Here is a 14,220-nt window from a genome sequence, read left to right on the forward strand (position 1 = left end):
TTACTTGCAGGGATTTAACATGTTATTATGCTGAATGAATAAAAAGCAAGGAATGTTGAGGGTTTCCCCATTTAGTGATTTATATTTGTTTTTACCTTTTTCTGTTTGTGTATGTGATGCTCCTGGCCTGGCTCTTACACACTGAATAGGGGAGTACAAGAAGATCTAAGTGGCTTGTTGTGCTGCTGTGACATTTATCAGCAGGTGGCAAAACATGTAGCCATGGTAAAAATGTGTTTCTTTGAAGAAATTATATGTTGCATCTCATCCAAGCAGCCTTATGCCTTCTCTTAGGTCAAAGAGGAGAGAGAAAAGTGGGGATGGGAGGTTTCTTCTTGTGTTCAGGCTCAAGATATGAGCAATGTGAAACTAAATGGTATCTAAAATTTGAGCTAGGAAAAAAGATCCACTTAAAGGATGTATGATTTTGGAAAGAGTTTAATAGACAATAAAAAATGACTGCATGTTTCACCTGGAGATCTCAACAGGCAGATGCTGTGCCCCTCCTTTCTGTGTGTTGGCATGAGCTTACGGCAAGAGGAAAATAACCCAAAAATGCTTTCCCAAGGTGACCCTGAGCAAAGTTCTGTCAGGGAAGGATCCCACTGTCTCCAGTAGAAGAGGTGTCCCAATGGTGGTGACTGCAGAGCAGTAGGAAAACTGCCCTGACGTGGGTGACCCCCTTGAAAAACGTGCTCAAATTTGCATAAACTCTTAATTCTCATTAAACATTTAAATGGGGTGGCACAAAATGCACCCCACAGCTACACCTGAATGGATTTCCTGTAACTTAGGCAAGAAGCCAAACAAACCCAGTAGTTTGGCTTGTCAGATTTTCTGACATAACTGGGGAGACACAGAAGTAGAATAAAACTCATCATTTCTTTTAGATCCTGTCTTGGATGCTGCTCATCCAGCCCAGAGGCCCTGGAGGCTTTGTGGCACTGCCACCAGGGCACTCCATGAGAGCCTGGCTCCTGCGACAGGTAAAGCATGGGGCTCTGCTGTCAGGCTGATGCCAGGAAGGGTTTGGGAAGGATATCACTGAGCAGCCATTGCAGGGGCTGTGCTGTTGCCAAACAACCCCTTTTTAACATCTCCTTGCCCAGGTGTCCAGGACCTGCCCTGCCCATGGGCTGCAGGTTTTTGTCTTGGCAGAGCTCTGCCCTTTGTACCATGTCATTTCACAGCAGATTTGCTGAGTGCCTGTGGGGAACTTCTAAAATAATTGTGCCATAGTTATTCACCAGGGTGCATTACATTTGGAATCAGAGGTCACTTTCCTTTCTTTGCAGGGGAAAACGTTGTGAGTGAACCTGTAATTTTGAGTACACTAATTCCAAGACATTTGCAGATAGCAAGTGTTTTCCTGGAATAACAGCCTCTCTCAAGAGAAACGTCAAATGCATTTAATCAGCCACATTTAGAGCTCTGCTACATCTACAAATGAATTATGAACGACCTCAAATGTTTTTGAATGATCCAAAAGTCAGGAATAACGTGGCTCTCCAGCTAATCAGCTGTGATTCAGGGCTTCTCCTTTCCACTTTATGCACTAGAGGCTCTGCACCTGCCTGCTGCTGCTAACTGGAGCTCCTGTAGCTCACATTAACCTCTTTGGAGGCTGCTGGGTAGCTGAACAAACACAGAGTGCAGCTGACATCCAGCTGTGTCTGTATGGATTTGTGCATATGGAGTAAATAGCCCTGGAGCCTGGGGAAGGCGCAGGGTGCCCCAGGGAATGGGATGCACATCCCACACTGCACATCCCACAGAGCTCCTGAGCTCCATGTGTGACCTGGCTGGCGGCAGATGGGCTGCCTCAGGTGTGTCTGGAGATGCAGGTTTGCATCATTAGTGGTTTCTCATTAGTGACAGCAGGAGTGGCAGAGTGAGGCTGTGAGACAAAGCACAGCTCAGGCTGCCTGAGCCCCAGCCTGGGCTCCCCTTTGTCATGTTAAGAAAATCATGGCTTGTGTCACTTCTCCTGCAAAACAAGTGTCTTGTAAAGTGCTTTGGGGAACAGTTACAATTGTCACATTACATGCAACTCAACCCCCTTCCACTGCACTGTGGAAATGCCCTTTTAGAAGGAAATAATTGCTACAATCTCATTTCTCCAGTCGAGGTAATTTGGTTACATTAATTTTTGAATCAACAAGTGTTCTCATTTAAGAGCTCCAGCTGACAAAATAATGGAATCATCAAGAGGCAGATGTAAACAAAGCACTTGCAGTAGCATATGAATTAATGAAAAAAACCCACAGCATTTACTCTTATGGTACTAATAAATGAATTCTAGGGTATGTACAAAGAACTACCTCAGATCTTGAGGAGGGTGATCAGCTTGATGTATTTGAATCAGATACAGAATTTCTGTTTGATCTGTGTGTTGGGGAGGACCTTAAATACAAGGACACAATGAAGCAAGTTTTAGGAGGAAGATTTGAGCAGAAACAATTTCTTTGCTGGACAAAAGCCACTAACACAGAGATTATAAAGCAGCTGCATCTGGGATGCTGTCAAATCATAACACAAAAAGGGAATTAAAAATCTGTTCCTCACTTTGCCTGAGCAAAAATTGCAGGGTGGTCACTTTATTTTGTATATAATTATAGTAATAAGCTTGATAGTGTATCTGTTATGGATTATGCATTCTCTGTGCATTATTAACAACATGACTGTTTGTCCCACTGCACCCATAAGGAAAACACAAACCACAGACAAATGAAAGCAGAAGCAGCCATGGCTATTAAGAACAATTAAGTACTACCCAGCCTCTCTGCAGGGGGAGGCTCTGGAGTGGTTTAATGGAGCAGATCTCATGATGGGATGTACATTTGGATAATGCTGTCTTGCATATTCAGGTATAACTATTGCTCTGCTGCAGGAGCCTTGGTTGCATAGCAAGAGGCAGCTACAGCTACCAGGAGAGTGCTGCCTGTTTAATATTTTCTCATTTCATTTAATTCCAATATAGAGTTGGAGATGAGTTTGTTAGAAATGAAGCACTTCACAGGGAGATTAGTCTGCTTTCTGTGGCTTGAAGAGGGAAAAGTACTGATGTAACTTCTTAGCTTGAAATCAGCTTGACACTTCCATATAGTTCTGCTAGGCAAACTTCTGTTATTTCAAGAACAACTCCCCTTTTCTTCTTTGTGAAGATGAGCCCCAAAGTCCCTGATGGCTTGCACACACTGTGAGTGAGGTGTTCTTCTAAAAAGTGATGTAGATACTCATGCCAAGATTAGGATTTTCCAAAGCTTATTTCCTCTTCCACACAGTGTCTGACTTATCTGTCCTTTAATGTATAGGTTTGTACCACTGGTTTCTTAGGTCCAAAATCATTCTGGTGTCCAAACTTGGCATTGAGCTCTCCCTGAGCAGGAGCCTGGAGGCAGCCAAACAGTTCCCCAGGGCTTTGGTCAGCTCAGGAGCCTGGGGAGCCCAGGGCAAGGGAGGGCTGCAGGCTATGGCAGGAGGGGAATGATGCTGAGGGATCCCACTGTCCTGTGTCACCACGTGTGACATCTCTTCCAGGTCCTACACATGCCTGGAAAAGCAGGGGTTTTATTGTCCTGTGTGTATTCAAGGGATAATGGCTGGAACAGGGGCTGAGCTCCTGTCTGCTGTGAATTCTCAGGGTAATGGCAACACTGAAGATGAGGTTTTATTTCTGCAGCCTTTGTACTTCATTAGACATTGCCAAAAATCATCCCCACCCCACTTAGCCCAGATGAGCTGCTGCAGAATACCACAGGGAAAACCACTTTTAAACTATAATCCTGGAAATGAGCTGTCCTAGTGAAAACCACCTCTGACTCACAGTGTTATGCAAGCACATTTCCTTCTGTAAAAGAGCCAGAACCTTTCCAGACCACCTACTGCAGGTCATAGCAGGAGCTCAAGAGACATTTCAAGTGTCCAGATAGTGTGCTGAATAGTAAAGGTCTTCTGTGTATTTATGTGACATGTAATGGTCATTTCATGGAGAAGGAAATAATATTTTTATCAGACAAACCAATGCTGTTGCCCACAGGAGAGTTCCCTGCCTCTTTCTTTGTGGTTATCACTGTGAGAGATGGAGGGGACTCGTCTGCAGAGCTTCCCAGAGCTCACCTAGGAAGGCTCCATCTTGTATTTTTTCAGAGCTTCATCATCAAGCCTGTCTCAGCTGGACAGATCATTTATGTTCCTCCTGCTGCCAGGAGGTACAGATACTCTTAATTATGTGAGGCCAAATTTTCAGTTGTAGGTAATGCAGGTATTACACTGATTGACTTCAGCAAGCTCTTTAGGTACCCCTTGCCCTCAAGGGTAACACCAGTTGATGTTCTTATGGCCCAGAAAACCACAAGTTTATGCTTACAACTTAATGTGTATGAAAAAGAATGTATTTCAGAAGTCATCTGTAGAAGTAAAAATATGTTTCCAATTAGTATGACTTTATCAACTGTCACAAAGAAACAAAGTCGATTGTCCAGAAATAATTTATTCATCAACAATAAAACACTGAATAGAAAAAGCCTTGTAAATAAAACTATATATATATATAATGCTTTATTTTTTTATTCGATACTGCACAAAAAACACTACAGACAGTAACAAAATAATCCAATTAATCTTAAAAATTTCAAATTATAATTGTCACTCTTCATTTATCATGTTTTATTAACAATGCAAAGGTCATTTGTTTACATATTATACTTTTACTTGATATCATTAAATTGTTTCTTAAAACACTTGAAGCAATTTGTTGCTTGCCCCATAATTTATAACATATATCAATAAACAATATAACAGCTCTGAGAAAGATATGCAGACTGTTCAATGGTAAATAGTCTACCATAGGTTGTTTAGTGTGAGAGCAGGAATAAATCACAACTGAATTGGGATAGAAGTCAACACATTGAAGAGAAATAATACTTGGGGAACAATTACATGTTTTCCATTGCTCGCTTGGTGATGTGATCTCTTTCAAGCTCTGACTTCTCCTGTTTTAGGTACTCCAGCACCTTTGCCAGCATATCCTCATCCAGGAGCTGCCTGGTTTGCGTGTCATCAGCCTCCCCAGCCATGGAGAGCCTTTTGCTGAGCGAGGCCAGCTTGGCAGCCTCCTGTGGTCCCAGCTGGTTGAGGTGCTCTCGGATGGCCTGCTCCAGCTGCTCCTCCTCCTGCAGGTTGCCCTCCGAGGCTGCAGCAGGGACTCTTTTCATCTGGTTGGTATTGATCACCTCGGGGTATTTCGCCAGCACCTTTGCCAAGTAATCAGCCAGCTCTTCATCCTTCTCATTCAGCTTCTCGTACTCTGTTTGTCGCCTCTCCAAGTCGTTCATCCAGGCAGCTTTGGGGAACAGGTGCCCTTTCAATCTTCTGGGAATGTAAGACAGTCTTGGCAAGTCATTTTCTTGATTAAGACGATTTAGTAAGTAGGAGGGATTCTGGTTAGCTAAATTGTCATTGCCCAGAAGGCTGACAATATCTTCAATATTGAGGTCTTCGGGTAGATTTTCTGGAATAAGAGGCTGCTTCATGTACCCGTTTTTAGAGTTTATATTATTTTTAAATATATCACTCTGTCCTAGATTGGTTTCAGTTATCTCGTCAAGGTCTTCTGGGAATTCCATTTCCTGCTCAGCTTCCAACCTTTCGCTCTGAAGCTGCTTTTTTTCTCCAGCTTTCAACATGTCTAATAAATCCTCAGGAGGAATTTGCAAATTCCTTGAGATTTCTATCAGCTGAGTTATAGCCTGAGGATCAAGTTGTTTATCCAAAAACATGGATGCTCTTTTTTCCTCAATTTCTCCTCCAGTCCTTAACTTCCTGTTCCCAGCACTTCCCATCAGCCTCTTCAGGTAGTAATTCATTAGTTTTGAAACATCCTCTGACACTTGATCTTTATTTTCTCTTCTTATTTCATCCTCAAGGAAGCTGAGTTTTCCCGATCTTTTCATTTCGTCGTCAATCTCCTCTTCATGTTTATCAATTTCCTCTTTGCTGTCTTTTATCTCTTCCTGGGTTTGGCTTTCCACTTTTTCCTCTATGGGATTCCAATCTTCTCCTCCAACCACGTCTTCATAGGCTATGTTATTCACTTTGTACACATCATCTTCATCATCTGTGTACAACTTCTGGTCCTCATCCACCCTTTCTTTCTTGTGGCTGCTGGGCCCTGCCATCTTTCCCAGCTCCTGGAACACGGACTCGAGGGTGGCGAGGCTCTGGGGCGTGTACTGCTCCTCCACGATCTCGTTGGTGCGCTTGAAGGGACTGTCCCTGGAGCCCTCTTCATAGCGCCCAAGCGGCATCTTGAGGTACTTCTGCCACCTCTCAGGCCATTTGTAAGCCTCATAATCGTCAGTCACTCCAGCTGGAAAGCTGTTATCTGAACTCAGACTGTAGGGCTTATTCTCCTTTGGGCCAGCCTTTGACTCCTTCTCGGCTTGCCGCAAGGCTTCCAGCATCACCTTGACCCACTGGGACTCATCTTCAGTCAAAGAATCCCGCACGTTATCCGGGAGGTGGAGCTGGTCCTTGCTTTCTCTCTGTGGGAGGAGGTAGGGGACACTTTGATAAGAGCTGTAGTCAGGGCTGCCTTCTCCCTTGTTGGTTTGCTTGCGAAGGTCCTCTATGTACTCCAGGGCTTTGATCATGTCGGGGTTTGGGAGCCTTTGCAGGTTTTTCATTGCATAGTCTGGGTCTTTCTGGAGCAGCTGGTGCTGCTGGAAGGAGGCTGCATCGACCCAACAGATTAGGACAAAGAAAAAGGTGAGAGCACAGGCTGTTCCAGGCTGGAAGGTTTTAGTTTCTGCCATGTTTAAAATATTTCCTTTAAATAAAGAAGAAGAAGAAGAAGAAAAAGAAGCTGTTAACACATGGAGACGGGCTTAGGAAACAGAGCTATGCAAGAAATTTCTTATCTCTGTGCTTCATGTACTTTATGAACATTAATTGTCCAATGGCATCACCAAAGTACAAAATACCAACCCCATATAACTCATGAAATGCCTATAGACACACCTAGATGTCATTTTGATAATGAGAACAAAGCACCTAAATGAGAAAATTGGTGTATCCATACATTTAAATGCTGCTCAAAATACTAGTATGAAAACTACAGACAGAAATATTTTGTGAGATTGCTCCATAGGTCATCTAATTTCCTGCCAGGACATTACTGCTGAATGGTGCTTAACTGCAATAAAATTATTGTCATGAAGTGAACATGACATATAAAATTACTTGCAAGTTTATTTCTGTCACTACTGATAGTGCTGAAGCTACTATTTCCTTTATTTTGCTATTCCATATTAAAAAATTATTTGTATTACAATGGAATATCAGTTAATGACTCTATGACTCATCTTCCTAGGGCAATGATCTCTTACATGAGAGGAAAAATGTAATTTATCCTAAAGGTATAAAATAATTTTACTGAATCCCTGAAAGCCCATCTCAGAAAGGAGCTTGAGTAGGTAGGTTCTGAGTGGTGATTTCATTCATTTGCTTATTCATTCACTCCAGCAGAAATTGAATCAGGTCCCAGGACAGGCAGAAACATGACCCCTGGCAAATTTGGTTAGAATAGATCAGTAGAAGCCCATGTCTGCCCAGTGTACACCAGACAAAAATAAACTCTGGAGCAGAACTGGGAAGAATACGCCTGTGACAGAACTGAGATGATTACAGCATCTCTGTGCATGAGGGTACAGGTGCAAAAGCCTTGCAGAGAGCTTGGCACCCTCCCCATGGCACTGGGGAAATTGCCACCAGTCATTCCCCAGGACACTCTCAGGCACTGGGGCCGTGGGACACACTGGACTCTTTTCTGACCCACTTGCATTAACAAATAAAAAGTACAATAATGAGAAAGGAATGATAAAGATATCAACTGCTTTGATTAATTGACCTGTTTTGGTTCCTTTGGTTTTTGGCTTGGTAAATCATCCTGTTGAGACTCTGGTGGTTCATGAGAGCCTGAAAGAGCTGTGTACACCCATGTTTACCCACTGCTGAAAGCAGAAAGTGAGCATGAATATGTTCATTTCAGCTCACTTGTAGATTTTTCCACTCCATTTTTGTCCTTAACATAATGTGACTTAACTAAATAATTAAAGCCCTATCAGTTCAGAGAACTGCTTATTTTCCTCCCTTCAGTATGCATGAGCAGGCTAACAGGCATAATAGCAAACAATTTCCCCAAACATTTCTGACTTCAAGCCTGGATACATTTGAGCATTGATTTCACAAATGATTAGTTCAATAGCTAATTAGACAGTCCCACCCTCCGGATCTGAGTTTGCCCTGAGTCAAAGCCAACCCATTGCTTCATTTTCTGTCACAGAAAAGGCATTAGCCCTGGACATAAATGTATATATCCATTAAAAAACCCCAACAAACAAACAAAAAAAAACCAAACAAAACACAGCCAAACATCACCTAATTTTCTATTTCTGTAGCAAATAAGTAAATTAAGCCTCTCTTTTTCAGCAGACTGGTCATTAACAGAGTTCATTTGTCAGCACACGAGAAACTGTCCTTTCCAAGGGATGGGGGAAGGGAGAGTCCTTCTATAATCATCTGCCAAGAACCTCCCACTCACAAGGACCAGGAACTCACCCTCCTTCTCTGCACACAACTGGGATTGTTACAGCCTTTGCAAGGGCTGTCAACATCCCACTGAAATCAAAATGCGTGCAGCCAGGCAAAGTTTCGTTTAGTGTTCCACAAGGATGTTGCTCAGTTGGGTATTTCCTTTGCAGAACAACAGATCATTGGCTCCTCTCTCCATATTTTCTGTGCATTTGCCTCTAGGTCAACTTTTACTTCTAATTTATTGGTAGATGATATTTGAAAGCCTTGTTAAACAGATTTGGGAATGATTTCTTTTACAAGCTATCAGTTCAGGTCATAAATCTTGTCATTAAATATACTGCGCTATCCAAGGTAAGAGTGCTCCTCCCCAGTCGTTCAGACTTTAATTCCACATTTGTTTTTAAAACAGGACATTTTAGCCTATCTTTAGGAAATATTGTAAACATTCTCTCCTGTGCCTGTCACAATATGCTAAAACAGCTCTTTTATCTTCAGATCAATAACTGTGAAGCCAGTCTAGATGGAGAGCATATTTTCTCCTCTATTAGAACCTAACAAACAGGAAAATCATCTTTTAGCCAACAAATGAAGATGAAGAAGTTCCTCTTTACAAAATGAGGCAACCATGATCAAAATTTAACACATACAAAGGCAATACAGACTGAGAAAAGTTCCCTGAAAAACAGACACAGAAAATATCTTGTTTCTGGGATGTTTCCATGGTAGCAGTAATTTTCTCTCTCATTCTCCTGGCAGTTGTTTCTGATGTGACTCTAATGTTTCCAGTGAAATTTAGCTATGAAAACTCATAGGTTTTTTTCCTATAGAAGTGTCCCTGCTCTGACAGCCTTAAGTGAAACATAAGAGCAGTTATCCATAGGGAAAATAAGTATATCATGCACTCTTCCTCCCATTTCTTTTTTGCAATAAATAACACGACTGCAGCAAATCTGCATTGTTTATAAGCATCCCTAACCTTTTACCTTGTGGAAGGAACCGAAAACACAAACAAAACAGCAACGAAGGGTAAAATCCCAAACCCACGGCAGTCCTAGAGACTCTAGGGACTGTTTGCATGCAGATCCATCCGGGAAGGGGCTCGGAGGGTGTTTGGTCCGAGGGATCCCCCTGCCCATCCCTGAAGCGCTGTGAGCGGGCACGGCTGAGCGCCGCCGCTCCCGGGAGCGCTCCGAGCCGGCAGCGCACGGACACAACAGATATCCGGTACAATACATATGCATTTATACATGCAGACATGCATCTTTATATGTGTATAATACATGTAGTGATAGGGGTGCATTTTGTAGAGATGTGTTCCCTTGCAAGCCCAGCCCCGGCACCACCGGCTCAAGGTGCGACTTCACCGCTCTCTCGGTGTCGGATCCTCCTGCGCAGTCCTGGGGCTCCCCGCATCCTGCATCCCAACCTGCATCCCTGCATCCCAACCTACATCCCTGCATCCCTACAGCCCGGCGGCCCTGCAGCCCTACCTGCGCTGCCGCCGCTCCGCCGCTCCGCCGCCTTCAGCACCCGGACAGCGCCCGCTTATACCGCCCCGGCCGCGCGTCACGGCCCCGCCCCGCCCGGCTCGGCACCGCCCGGCTCGGCCCGGCCAGGCCCCGCCTTGCCCGGTACGGCCCAGCCCCGCCCGGCTCGGTCCCGCCCGGCCCGGTCTCCGCCGGAGCCTCCGCGACTCCCAGCACGTCAAACCGGCAGCGGGAAAAGGACGGGATGGAAACAAAAAGGAGAAAAGTAAAAAAATATAGAGGGAAAAAAGGCACGAGGATAAACAAGGAGAGAAAAGGAAGGCAAGGAGGAAAGGGAAAAAGGTTTAAAAATTAAAAAAAAAAAAAAAGAAAAAGAAAAAGGCAGAAGTGATGCAGTCAGTGCCTTCTGCTTCTCCGGCTGGGAGGAAGGACTCGGTAAACCCGACCTACACTTCGTCGGGTGGGTGCAGAGCAAACTACCATGCCCAGGGCTGTGGGGCAGTAGCGAAGCCCGAGGTGATGCAGCCCGGCTGTGAGGATGACTCTGCACCCAGGGTCAGTGTGAGTGTGCCTGGCTGTGCCCGTGCCTTGGCAGGAGACGGCCTTTCAACAGCTGTGGCCAGCAGGGGTTTTTTATTTTTTCTCTTTAGTTCATTGACTGAGCTGTTGTGGCACATTTCTGGCTTTGTCACAGGGCAGGAATAGTTCATGGCCGTGTCATCAGTGTAGGAGGCTCTGGGGCTCTGCACCAACAGAGATGGGCTGAGAGGGAAGGACACCCCTCCCTTGTTTGTCTGATGTAGATGGACAAACTGAAACGCGGTGGAGAAATAGAAGGCAGAAGGTTCCTCCTGCTCCAGCAGCCCCATCCCAGCTGTGTGCCCTGGCTGTGGTGGCTGTGACATGGGACAGGGGCCAGGCTGGCACTGCTCTGGGTGGGGATGGAGCCAGAGAGGGACTGCCCATCCCTGGGGCACTGCTGAAAAGGCCCTCATGGTTTTACCTTCAATTTCAGCACTCAAAAAGGGCAGCACCTGCACACCTGGATCGGTGCGATTAGTAAATACCACCATGCCATAAATCACAAAACACAAGATGTAACACATGGCTTCAGCTGATGCTCAGAGTTTTAGCTTGCTCCTTCTGCTTCCTTTCTATTACAGAAAGGTTGTTTTGCTTTAGCTTTTAAATAAGGATTCCTTTTCCCCCAAAATAAATCTTTCCTGACAATTTTGACCTTTTACAGCACAAAATGCAAAAAAACCTAGGATGAATGTACCTTCCAAGCCAATAAACATTACAAAATTAAATTACTGTAAGAACAGTAAGCTAGAAATAATTGTAGCCATGAACAGACAACAAGAAAATCCTGGCTGCATTTGCTGTAGCTGACACAAAGATCTGGAAATAAGAGATCTTGTTTCACCTCATGTAGTTTTATGAGTAAAATACAGTATGAGTTTTTGTGCTGAAACTCTTCAGCAGCAGCTTTATTCTGGCCCCAGATTCCATCCAACACACACACACACTTTCATTAGCAGACCCAGGAAGAAAAGAGCCCAGAAAATACTGCATTAGGGCCTGTGATAGCAGCCCTGAGGAAGGGAAACAAAGGCAATGCTGCAGCGAGCTGAGGGCAAGGTCCAGGTGCCCTCTGAGCAGCTGGTGCTGAATTGCTGAGCACCACATCCCTTCAGCAGGGCTCTGAGCACCACATACTGAATTGCTGAGCACCACATCCCTTCAGCAGGGCTCTGAGTGCCCACAAAACACAGCTCTGCAAACACTGATACACCTCAGCCCATGGACACAACACCCAATGCAATCAGAACCAACAAACAAAATAATAACAAAAAACAGCCAGCAGAAAATTACTCCATTCAGACTTTCAGGATTTTTTTTTTTTGCTTCTGCAGGTGTTTCCAACAGGCTCTTGTGCATTCTGTCACCAAATGAGTAATACTCATGGAGCAAATTCTTTCCCATGAAATCATCCTGTTGAAACCCCTCCATCCTGATCCCTGATCTTCTGCATTAGAGCACATTTCAGACAAACCAAATTATCTGGCACATGAGCAAGATTCCGTCCTCCTTAGCCACTCACCTCAGATTTACAGCATGTAAAGTCAGCCAGACACTTGGCTTAGGTCTCTGCTGTGGCTATTCTGGGTTCAGTGGATAAAATTTTCCAAAGGCTCTCTACAATCCATCTGTCAATTTTACTCCATATCAAAAAATGTTGCCTGGACTTTGTGCTTATGATTGGTTGCATCCACACAGCCCTATAAGGAGGAGCCCTAAAAGTACATTACTGAATGTACTTTTTTTGGTCATATTGAATGTACAGCATTCTTTTCCTCAGAATGAGTCATGCAACTGAAAATTGGATCTGTTCTGTCATCAGAAGTTCCATGGCATTTTATACAGGAGTAAGATCACATCACAGCATCTCTCAATTTTAGGAAATTGCATTAGAATTAGCTCAATATCAACTGCTTAAGCAAAGGAGCGGGGTAATCTCGTTTTTCTGAGTGAATTTTGACCATGTGCATCCTTTTGTGCATCCTGGGAGCAGCCCAGCTCTATCTGCAGTGATTTCTCTCAACAGCTTGCCTTGTCACATGCTCTCCCTCTACCTAGTCATGCATCATGAGAAGATAAAAGTTAATCAATCAACCCTGCACCTTGCAGAAAAGGCTTTTCTTTCATTCCATGCAAGAAGGAGGGCACGGGGTTGGGAGGGGAACTTCGCTGCAGCAAACAGAGGCTGGAGGGCTCCAGCCCACTCTGGTTTGTCACAGCCCAGCTGGAATATCCTCATCCCTGCAGTCAGTGGGGAAAGAACAGCCAGGAAACTTGTCTTGAGGAGGAAACACGGTCTGGCAAAGGGCCCTGGGGTCCCTGTCCTTGTGCCCAGGCCCCAGCACACACCAGAGCCACAGCAGCCCACAGACCATGGGCTCCCACCACACCTGCCCAGCTCCAGCAGAGGATGGAACGATCATCTTGCTGGGATAACCATCCCAGCAGAAACAGAGAGGCAGCACATTTGTCTTTTCTAAACACCAGAATGGTTTCTGCTTCTGCAGCTCTGGCTCTCTCCTCCTCTAATTGGTGCCACCAGGATCAGCACTGCTCAAAAATAAAGCAGGGTTGTGTCAATATTGATTATTTCCCTCCCTTCTTCTGTTTCTAGTGGCAACTAAAAATAATTTACAATTCATTACAGACGTGACATCTCCTGCAGAATAAATGCCATTGTCACATTTAAAATTCAGTCCATATCTGACTTGAATATCTTCATTTTCTCTGAATATAATGAGAAAGAGGAGGTTTTTTGCCTCAGAAAAAGCTCATCTGCCATAATAGATACAGATTCATTTAAATTATTTTAATTTTAAAATACTTGAACTCTGCTTGTATCAACATCAGACTCGTCATTTTCTGCTCATTTTGCATGCTTGAAAGATCTATCATATTTGTATGCAAATATTTTTGGCCTCCCTAAATTTAGTGCACAATAAATGGCTCAAATTTCATTTCCAAAGCCATAAGGGGAGGGATAAATACAGCATTGTAAGGAAAAAAATAAGGGTTTTGCAGTTTTTAACCACAGTCCTCTAAAAGCAGTGATGTCAAGGCAAGCATCCACTGGCTGTAGATCACTGGGCTTTATTCAACGCTGCAATGAGATTAGGCAGGTTTAACACCAGCCTGTCCTGCACACCTCCCTCAGGGGACATTTCAAGAACAGGAAAAGCTAAGGAAAAACACAAAAAAACCAAAATCTGGACTTTTATCCAACATTTACAAGCTCAGGATTTCAGGCTGCCTGCTTGTAAAAAAATAACAGAAGAGGAGCCTTAGGCAAGGCTTGGCTGTGGGTGTGCCCCAGTGCTCATGAGATCATCCCTTGACACCAGGGCTGTGCCACCCGTGCTCAGGGTCCTTCCCTAGGGCTGTGCCACCCTCCAGTGCCACCTCTGCTCAGGGTCCTTCCCTAGGGCTGTGCCACCCCTGCTCAGAGCCCTCCCTAGGGCTGTGCCACCCCTGTACAGTGCCATCCCTGCTCCCAATCCTTCCCTAGGGCTGTGCCACCCCTGTACAGTGCTACCCCTGCTCCCAGTCCTTCCCTAGG

The 14,220-nt window shown here is 44.5% G+C and overlaps 1 protein-coding gene across 1 annotated transcript; it reads right to left on the reverse strand.

The window, feature by feature from the left end:
* Positions 1-4,472: 4,472 nt before the first annotated feature.
* On the reverse strand, positions 4,473-10,209 carry SCG2 (secretogranin II). The gene is made up of 2 exons (XM_064721136.1): positions 10,086-10,209; positions 4,473-6,829 (listed from the first exon to the last, which is right to left on the reverse strand). The coding sequence occupies exon 2, from the start codon at positions 6,813-6,815 to the stop codon at positions 4,938-4,940; it is 1,878 nt and encodes a 625-aa protein (XP_064577206.1). The 5' UTR covers positions 6,816-6,829; positions 10,086-10,209; the 3' UTR covers positions 4,473-4,937.
* Positions 10,210-14,220: the final 4,011 nt, after the last annotated feature.

Source organism: Zonotrichia leucophrys, chromosome 9 (assembly GCF_028769735.1).
Source record: "Zonotrichia leucophrys gambelii isolate GWCS_2022_RI chromosome 9, RI_Zleu_2.0, whole genome shotgun sequence".
Taxonomy (NCBI): domain Eukaryota; kingdom Metazoa; phylum Chordata; class Aves; order Passeriformes; family Passerellidae; genus Zonotrichia; species Zonotrichia leucophrys.

Coding starts and splice junctions, on each gene's coding strand:
- SCG2 (XM_064721136.1), bottom strand. CDS start 6,815: ATGGCAGAAACTAAAACCTTCCAGCCTGGAACAGCCTGTGCTCTCACC.